Consider the following 9882-nt stretch of genomic DNA (forward strand, 5'->3'; position numbering starts at 1 on the left):
ACATGACCCTACTGTGGGAGTCCTCCCTCCTCAGGGCCAGTGACCCTACTGTGGGAGTCCTCCCTCCTCAGGGCCAGTGGCCCTTCTGTGGGAGTCCTCCCTCCTCAGGGCCAGTGACCCTACTGTGGGAGTCCTCCCTCCTCAGGGCCAGTGACCCTTCTGTGGGAGTCCTCCCTTCTCAGGGCCAGTGACCCTACTGTGGGAGTCCTCCCTCCTCAGGGCCAGTGACCCTTCTGTGGGAGTCCTCCCTTCTCAGATGCTGTTTACTCTGGTATTGCCCAAGAGCAACAGAGTTTTAAAAATGAACATTTGAAAATGGTTAGGAAAGAAAATCAGAAGAAAAATCTTTTGTGAGATAAGAATATTATATGAATTACGTGAAATTCAAGTTTTGGGAACCCAGCTATACCTAGCATAGCCTGCGTCTGGACTACAACAGGACAGAGTGATGACAGAGATGGCGTGGCCTGTGCAGCCTCAAGTATTTACGATATGACCCTTTCCATAAAACAGTTTGCTCTTGCTAGAACAGTGTCCCCAGAGTCCAAACTGTGGGCAGGGAAGACACCACAGACTCCCACATACAGGACGGACTGCACACTCTTTCCTCTGGGGAGGGCTGAATCAGCACCTGCTTTTGGATTCCGACTGCCTGTGATATTTCCTGGCCTTTTATTGAATGGCAGCCACTCTCATGACATGTGGCAAATAAGTTTTTAAAACACTGTTCATTTGAGAGTTCTAGAAGGGCCAGAGGTCACATTAATATCCGTGCTTACTGGTGATAATGACTTTCCTTCAGGTAACAAAGGTCGGCTTGGGCTCCTTGTTTTAGTTTAGGTACCGGGGTGGAGGGGACCTCCACTGGAGCTATGAAGAGGGCTCAGCTCACTATGCAACCATGAGGACCTGAGTTTGAATTCCTAGCACCTATGTAAAAAGTTGGGCATGGCAGTGTATGACTGTAACCCTAGTATTCTGTGACTCTGGGTGCATGTGCATGTGTGTATGTTTTGGGGTGGGCATGATACAAAAAGGCAGATCCCAAGAACTTACTGGCTGGCTTCAGTGAGCAACCCTGTCTCAGGGGAATGGGCAGACAGCAATAAAGGAAGATGGCCAAAATGCCCTCTGGCTTCTGTTTGCATAAACACTCACATGCATATGCCACGCACACATACACACCACACATTCAAATGGTGGTGGGGGTGATGATGATGACGATATTGTTGTCATAGATTGAGTGGATTAAATAGAAATTTATTCTTCACAGTTCTGAATGCCAAGACATTAGTGACTGGCAAGGGCATATGATTCTGTGATCTGGCACTTCCTGTGTCTAACACACAACCAGTCTTCATTCAATATTTGAGGAAGGACACTTTTATGCTCTGACCTTACAAAAGCAAAAAAAAAAAAAAAAAACCCAAAAAAACAAAAAAACAAAAAAAAACAAAACCAAAAAAATCATGAAGACCCACATTTCAAATCCACAACACTTCTTGAGTCAGGGCTTTTACATATCGACTTTGAGAAAGATAATAAATATTCACTCAGTCTACAGCTACTTTATGCCAGGAACTGTTCTGAAAAGTTGGCAGAGAGCTAGATTAGACATGGCACGATTGAGACTCCCCACAACAAGGAGTATGTGAGAGGCATGGAGACAGGAAGTTACTGTCTTAGGAACTTGGACAGGTATGCCTGCCTGCCTGCCTTTAAGGAACGGACTCCCTGAGACACCATAACACATCTATGAGAAGCCCAGTTCCCACATCTTAAGATTTAAATAATGCTTCACGACCCTTCACAGACGCCTGAGCCCAGAACAGCTTAGCAGAAGCATTCAGCAAGGAAGACTGGTTTACCACATCTATTCTGTGTTGAGCACACTAGGATTACCCACACCAACAAATGTTTGTCATTAAGCTGAGAGCCGCTCAGCTCCAGGGAATGGGCACTTCTCCCACAAAATGGGGCTGAAGACGAGGGATGCATAGTTGTTCAGTTACGTGTGATTCGGAAACCAACAGGCAACACACACACACACACGTCCACGTGAGCACCAAATGCTTACAAGAAAGGGACAACACGGAGGGGAACTCACTTGCGTCCATTCGGATGACGTATCCTGCTCCAAGGACTGCAGAGATCAGCGGGGGCAGGGTCGTCCTAATTTTATCCACATTCAGTCACATGCTTTCTTAACCCCCAATACCAGTTTAAATCTAGAAATATCTTTATGCCTCTGGTCCCAGGAAAGTTGGAAAAGAAGCCTCTTACACCTTGCATACACTAAAGCTAAAAATGCCTCCAGCTAGCAGAACCAGACAGGACAAGGTACTAGGTACTCGCTGCATTACAAGGAACTGAGTGAAGGCAGAAAGCCACTACACTTTACCTAATCCAAAACGAGACAGAACCCAAAGTCTGGAGAGAGATTTGCCAAAGCAGATAATGGGACTTGGACACTCCCTGTTCCCAGAGACTCTGCTTTCAGATGGTCTGAGTCTAGCCTCGTGATCTCAGGCAGATCCTAGCCCCTTCTCAGGCCTCCTTTCCTGCATCTGTAAAATAGGGCTCTGGACCAGATCCCTGACTTTAAGAATAGGGGAGTTTACCACGAAATTCCAGTCTCCGCTTTCATTAAGACTTAAGCAGTCAGGCATTTTGAAAAAGCCCGACGAAGCCACAGCTTCTCCCGAGAAGGCTGCAAGATGCTTAAAACAAGAAACACATGATGACACGTAATAAGCAAATCACTGATTTTCTTCTCCTTTTAACTCATCCTTTTCGGAAGAAACGGCCGGAGCAGTGGAGCAGGGATAAGTCCTCACCGGCTCTTTGGAACCCATGGTCTCTCCTGGCCTTTGTGTTAAGCTTCCATGCTCACGGGAATCAGATCACATGAGAAGGAAGATGACTGGCCTTTTCCAGCTTTTTCAATGTTACATTTTTACTCCAGCAGCTCAGAAGAACTACTGTGTCCTGAAGTTCTCCTTGTGTATATGCCTGTATGTGTGTGTGTGTGTGTGTGAGAGGAGAGAGAGAGAGAGAGAGAAGAGAGAGAGAGAGAGATATTGAGAGAGAGAGAGAGAGAGAGAGAGAGAGAGAGAGAGATTGATTAATGTTGAGTGTCTTCCTCAGCTTATGTTTTGAGATCGGGTCTCTTGCTGTGCCTGGAGCCCTCAGTTGACTAGACGGTTAGCCAGGGAGCTCCAGGGATCTTGTTTCTCTGCAGCAGGATTATAGGTACATGAATGCCATGCCCAGCTTTTACTTAGGTGCTGGGGATCAAATTTAGGTCCTCTTAAGCAGTTCTTCCCAGTCTCTTAAAATCCACGTAAAGAACAAAGCCACCCTGACTCTGGCCCCTGCATCTCAGCTGCCCTTCTCTTTGGGAAAGCCCTGCCTTTTCGCATTCCCACCACCTCTGTCAGGCCTACACTCTAACTTTCCATAGGGAACTGTCTTGCACAGGGCTCAGGGGTTAAGAGCACTTGCTGTGCTTGTAGAGGACTAGGGTTCAGTTCCCAACAACTCCCTGGTTCTCCACTGTCAGTAACTCTGCTTCCAGGAGATCTGATTAAGTCTTCTGGTCTCCACAGGCACAGCACACACACACACACACACACACACACACACACACACACACACACACACACACAGCACGGCACACTTCCATAAATGTAGGTATAAAATAAAAATACGTTTAAAAAAAAAACCAACAAGGTCTGCATGAATATTCATGAAGCCTGTGAAATTCTGAATGAAAATCAGGTGGGTCGGTAACCCATGTGAATGTGTCCCCCTCCCCCTCTTAAAAAGTCAAAACAAAACAGTATCAGGGGCCAGAGAGAACGGTAATAGCTTAAGAGTTCCTGCTTTTACAGAGGACCCAGGTTCAAGTCCCAGCACCCACACGGCAGCTCACAACTGTAATTAACTCCAGTTTTCAGGTATCTTCTCTGGCCCCTGCAGGAACCAGGACATACACTCGTATATGTAAAAAAAAAAAAAAAAAAAAAAAAAATAAAATAAAATAAAAAAATGTAAAAAAAAAAAAAAAAAAAAAAAAAAGTTTAAATCTTTGCTGGGTGTGGTGGCACACACCCTTAATCTCAGCTCTCAGGAGGCAGAGGCACTTAAACTCTGAGTGCAAGGCTGACCAGGGCTACGGAAGGGTACATTGTAAAACACAATAAACCCTGGTGCAGCTATGACCCAGTCTCAGGTGAAAAGCCTTGCAGAACCAGAGGAGAAGCCCCAGGACATCCATCCCCTTCCAAAATCCTATCTTCCTATCAGAGTTATCTACCACTCTGAAACCAGGGCTTGCTTGTCACTATGACGCAGCTTCCCAATGCCCTGCAGGGCACTGCACAGGTCCTCAAGGTATATGGATGATCCTTCATATAAACTTCATATAAACTTAATCCTTACATAAAAGGTATCATTTCTATAACTTATTCCTTGCTCAAGTTTTACATTTGTGACAGACATACAGATTGACACATACAACTCTGATTTCCTGTTTAACTACTCATAACATTCCATTATATGACTATAATGACTATTGTTAAGTACTACCCAATTAATATTTAATTCAACAGACTTTACCACACATTTGGCCAGAGACAGTGCCTGCTGTTTTAGATGTCTGCCAGGTAGTGCTTACAATGTGCCAACCATTTTCCACAACGTTTCCTACAGCCCTTTCTGCCATCCAAGGGGGAAGGTAAAATTCACATTGGACCAAAGCAGGAACTAGACAGGGAAGTGATAAAATGTGTCCAGTACACATGGTCGATGACTCAGGCTGCAAGTTCAAATCCATCCAGGTCCAAAGCTGTACATTAAACCCTGTAACTTCACTCATGCAGACACTGCCACTGTTCAGATGCTTAAAAAAAAAAAAAAAAAAGAAAGAAAGAACTGGTAGGGAGAGGGTTCTAAAGTTATCTGAGAAAATCTGAAACAGGAAGCTCGCTTTTCTTTCTTCACAAGCAATTCCACCGGAAATTCACCAGGGTCCACATGTACACAGAGGGCAAGCATCTGCTTCTGAGAAAGCTCCCTGTGGACACTCTGAGAGCCAGTCCCAAGTTTACACAGACACCGAGTTACCTCAAGTTGAACTGCAGGCTTCCCTTAGAGAAACATTTTATGCATCTGTTCGGAGAGAGAGGGGGCCCAAAACATGACAGCGCCCCCCCTCCCTCCCCCCAGTCAGACTCTGCTGAGTCGACAAAGCTCTGAGAAATGGCTTAAGGGAACAGTTCCAGCTGCGGGCACGTTCTGCAGAGCTCAGGAACAGTCGCATGCTCACAAGGCCACTCTCCACTTGGCCAGCTTTGAGAGGGCTGCTGCTTCAAGCCCAGCCCTGTTGATCTGGAGAAAGCCCAGCTTGCAAGACGGAAGAGAAGCCAGAGAAAGGGAGGGTGGAGACTCAGGGGACCAAGTAGGGAGCAAGGCCCAGAGTGAGAGGCAGCCCAAGCTCTAGGCCAGGGCACAGAACCTTGCGTGCTCCAAACAGGACAATTGCTAGGAGACATCAAGGGCCAGGCCTTTAGAACTCCCAGCAACAGGGAAATGCTGCCCCAGGACTGGTGACCATTGCCAAGCCTCCAGTACTCAATCTCTCTGGGGAAGCCTAAAGAAGAATCCCATCCGCTGAAGCAACCCCTCCCACCTTTCCCAAGAAGCAAGAAAACTGCCAGAGTGGGCACTGCTGGAGTATCCCTGACCTCTCTAGAGGGGGTTGTGGTACACTATTTCCAGGGGCCCTGCTATCACTTGCCTCTGGCTATAGCACTCAACGTACCACACTTACTGAACACTTTAAAGTGGAGACCACTTCATCCCAACACTGTTGTCCCCACTTTACAGAGCAGGCAGCTGAGGCACAGAGGGGTCACTCAGAGGACCCAAGGTCATAGGAGTTATAAAGGCAGGGATGGAGCCTGCAATTGTGGGAGGGACTCCCAGAGCATCTAAGGGATGGTGAGCGTGGACACGAGAGGGAAGCGAGGAAAGACGTATCCGGAGATAATGGGTCAAAGTGTCAAAAGATCAGCCGTGTAACTAACCCCCAACCCTGACTCTGCCTCATAGTCCAAGCACAGGTAAAGGGCAAAAAAAAAGATAAGAATGAGGAAGGAATCAGAGTAGGCAGTGGCGAAGAGAGAGAGACTTGGGCAGGACAGGAGGAGGCCTTTGGGATAAGGAAGAAAGGTGGAAGGGGAGATCTGCAGGCGGGACACGAGTGGGCACCGGGGCGCGATCGTCCCACCTTGAGCACGGTGACTGCACCGGCGCTGTGCACCTGGAAGTGCGTGGGCGGATCGGCTCCGGGCTCCGCAGCCTCATCGCGGCCCTGGTAGCTGAAGCAGGCGTCGGCGATGTCCAGGTGGCCGAGCGGCAGAGCGTCCTGGGGACTCTTGAAGTAGTAGAGGTAGCAGCGGCGCGAGTCAAACACGAACCAGCGGCTGCGGTAGCCGCGCAGCGGGCCCTTGCCCGACAGCTTCTGCAGGTAGCCGCACAGCCGCGAGGGCTCCCGTCCCGCCACCGCCCCAGCCTCCGAGCCTGTTCCCGGCACCGCTCCCTCACCACCACTGCAGCTCTCCTCCGCGCCGGCCCCGGCCCCCGGCATGGCCCGCCGCCGGCGCCCGCGCCCGCGCTCGCGCCCCGCGCTCCTCCGGGCCGCCGCCGCCGCTGCCGCAGCGCCCACCTCCCCGCGCCGCGCCCTCCGCAGGGCCGTGGCGCGCTGAGCAGCCTGGGACTTGTAGTCCCGCCCCCGCCGCGCCCCCGCAGCGTGGGGAGCCTGGGTTCTTTAACGATCCAGGCTAGCTCCACCCGTCCTCTACTCGTTGTTTTTTGGGGCGTTCAAGGTCCGCCCTATCCCGGGAGGCAAAGTTCTGTTTCTTTATGCGAGCGTGGATTCCACGAAAGGGTTTCTAAAAAAACTATGGAAAATCGACTTAACATTGCCCCGAACTCCGAATAAGCTTTGATTTTAAAATCCGTGCTCAGCCAGTCCTAGGCTCATACTACGAAAATGAGAGCGCCTGTTGCCTGGTACAGAGTAGGAGTTCGGTAAATATTTGTAGAGTTTGTGAATGGAAGCCAAAGTATGTACCGCCTCTCTACATCCTGGTTTGTTCAGTGAATGAAAAAAAAAATTTATGGAGGGCGTTCTGTGTAGGCTTCACACACTTGGCAGTGACTTCCTAGCCTCATGGAGATTATATTCTAATAAAGCACAACAATAATTCACACATTTTAAAAGGCAAACAAATAGAAGTTGTTTTGCTGCACAAATGCCCTTATGACCTGGAAATAAGGATTGCTACTTAAAATATTACCACTCTGCTGGTAGTGTTTTGTTGTCTTGACCGAAGCTATAGTCCTTTGGGTAAAAGGAATTTTAATTGGAAAGAAAAAAAAAAAAAAAAGCTGGCAAGTCTGGGAGGCATTTTCTTGTTTGATGAATGATGTGGGAGGGTCCAGCCCACTGTGGGCGGTGCCACCCCTGAGCAGGTGGTCCTGGATGAAGAAAGGAAGCAGGCCTGGGAAACAGCGAAGGGCAAGTCAAGAGAAGCAAGCTGTGTGGAGCCCGTTCTCCATGGTTCCTGCTTCCAGGTTCCTGCCTTGAGTTTCTGCCCTGACTTCCCTCAGGGATGGGCTATATAGTTTGTAAAGTGAAAAAAAAAAAAAAAAAAAAAAAGAAACAAACAAACCAACCCCAACCCCAACAACGACAACAAGCCGTTTCTTCCCAAATTGCTTTTGGTCATGGTTCTTTATCACAGCAATAGAAACCCTAAGACATTACCAGTGATTATTTGAGGGTGTTGGGTATGTAGGACTGAGACAAGTTCTCTCCGCGTAGCCTAGGCTGGCACTGAGCCTTGTATATTTTCCTGCCTCTACCTCCTAAGTGGTAGGATTACAGGAATGTGCGAGCCCCACCCAGCTTCCTAGTACTTCCTGTATCAACTTATTTGAACCCTCAGAACAACCTCACGAGGTGTTTTTAAGTGCTTAACAAAACAAATCAAAGTAAAAGGATGGAGTCTGTAAAGGAAGATGAAGAAGGTAAGCTACTTTTGTAGGTTGGTCAGAGGAGGCAGATCTTACGAAATGAGCAGAGACCTACGTGATGGGAGGGGGAGAGGTAACTAGAGACTGAGGAGGTGGATAGCATCCCAGGCAGAAGGAAGGATGGGCACAAAGCTCACCTTTCCCAAAGAGAAGTAGACATTCTAGTTATATTTGTGAGGACATACCAAATATACCACTAGAAGAGGATGCATGATCCCAGGCAGCTGGAGGTACAGATAATCGGGAGCTACCACGTGGGTGCTGAAAACCAAATCCAAGTCCTCTTCAAGAGGGACTAGTGCTTCTAACTGCAGAGTCATCTAGCCAACCTTATGCAGTCCCTTTTACATATTTTAAATTCGTGTGTGCGCCCCCCCCCCCAAAAAGACAAGGACACCAAAGAAGACTGCCCCTTTGAAGCTTAGGTCAGGCTATTGAATGTCCTTTTGCTGCAGTCTTTTATTTACTGCCGTTGTTATTGTCATTAGGGCTGCTTCTTCCTCGGTAAGCAGATCCCACCTGGCTAGAGTACTTTGTGCTTCTTGCCAGCTGGGTTGTCCCAGGGAGTGAGGGGAACCAAGTTCAATCGGAGCCTCACTCTATGGATCCAAGGGCCTCTGACTAACTGGCTTGTGGAGAAGGCTGTCAGGATGGGGATGACTTTGAAATGCTACGGAAACGGGAAGAGCTGGGAAGAGTTGACCTGGGCAGTGGCAATCTGAGAGGCAGAAGGATATGGCCCATCCCAGCTCAGTCAGTGGACTGTGAGAAAGCCGGGCTACCACTGGATTCTGGTCCTAGAGGACAGATTCAAGTTTTGCAGATGGCACTTGGAAATAGTCTGGCAAATATAGAGAGAACATCCTTCCTGGGCAGAGGGAGGGAGCCTGGGAGGCTAGCAGGCTGGCAGGCTGGAGCAGGCAGACAGTGCTGGGCAAGGGATCCCAGGCTGCTCCCAGCCTAACTCTGCTGTGCCTGAATTCCCTGCACATTCACACTGCACGGGACTGGGACCCCACTTTAGTGCTGCAGGGCCTTGCCTTCGTCCTTTTTGGAGACTTCACCTTATGTCATAGGAAACACACTGAAATGCTCTCGTGTCCCAGGGTAAATATCAACACAATTTGGCTCTAAAAGGGTTCAAAGATTAGGGCTGGAGAGATGGCTTAGAGCTGTGGTTCTCAAAATGCAGGACCCATGTGAAAAGGTCATTTGACCTCCAAAGGGGTCACGGCCCACTAGTTGAGAACCACTGGCTTAATGGTTCTGTGCACTTGCTGCTCTTACAGGGGGTCCCAGATTTGATTCCCGGCACCCACATGGCTCACAACCATCTGGAATTCCAATTCCAGGGGGGATCTGACCCCCCGCCGCGGGCACTGCAAGTTCATGTAGTTACATCCAGGAGAACACGCATAAATATGAATAGAAAATTAAAAAGTTTTGTGAAATATCCCATAATTTTTTGATATTTCATGATGATGATGATGAGTGGCTTATTTTAATTTCCTTTTTTTTATTTTTAAAAAGAGATTTGTTTATGTTATTATATGCGTATGAGTGTCCTGCCTGCATGTATATATATGTACACCACGAGTGTGCCTGGTACTGGCAGACCTCAGAAGAGGGTATTGCATCTGTAACTCCTGCTGCAGGAGTTACAGATGGTCCTGAGTCTCCACGTGGGTGCTGGGAACAGAATCCTGGTCATCTGCAAGAGCATCAAGTGGTCTTACCTGTTGGTCTGTTTCTCCAGCCCCTGGCTATGATTTCCTGAGC

General features: G+C 48.5%; 1 protein-coding gene across 1 annotated transcript in view; it reads right to left on the reverse strand.

The window, feature by feature from the left end:
• Positions 1-6688, reverse strand: part of Tbc1d2b (TBC1 domain family member 2B) — a 71879-nt gene extending 65191 nt beyond the window's left edge. The window contains exon 1 of the mRNA XM_021207823.1: positions 6293-6688. Coding sequence (XP_021063482.1) covers positions 6293-6652 — 360 coding nt within the window. The 5' untranslated portion in view covers positions 6653-6688. The remainder of the gene's footprint in view (positions 1-6292) is intronic.
• Positions 6689-9882: the final 3194 nt, after the last annotated feature.

The sequence above is a fragment of the Mus pahari genome, chromosome 10, assembly GCF_900095145.1.
Source record: "Mus pahari chromosome 10, PAHARI_EIJ_v1.1, whole genome shotgun sequence".
NCBI classification, from domain to species: domain Eukaryota; kingdom Metazoa; phylum Chordata; class Mammalia; order Rodentia; family Muridae; genus Mus; species Mus pahari.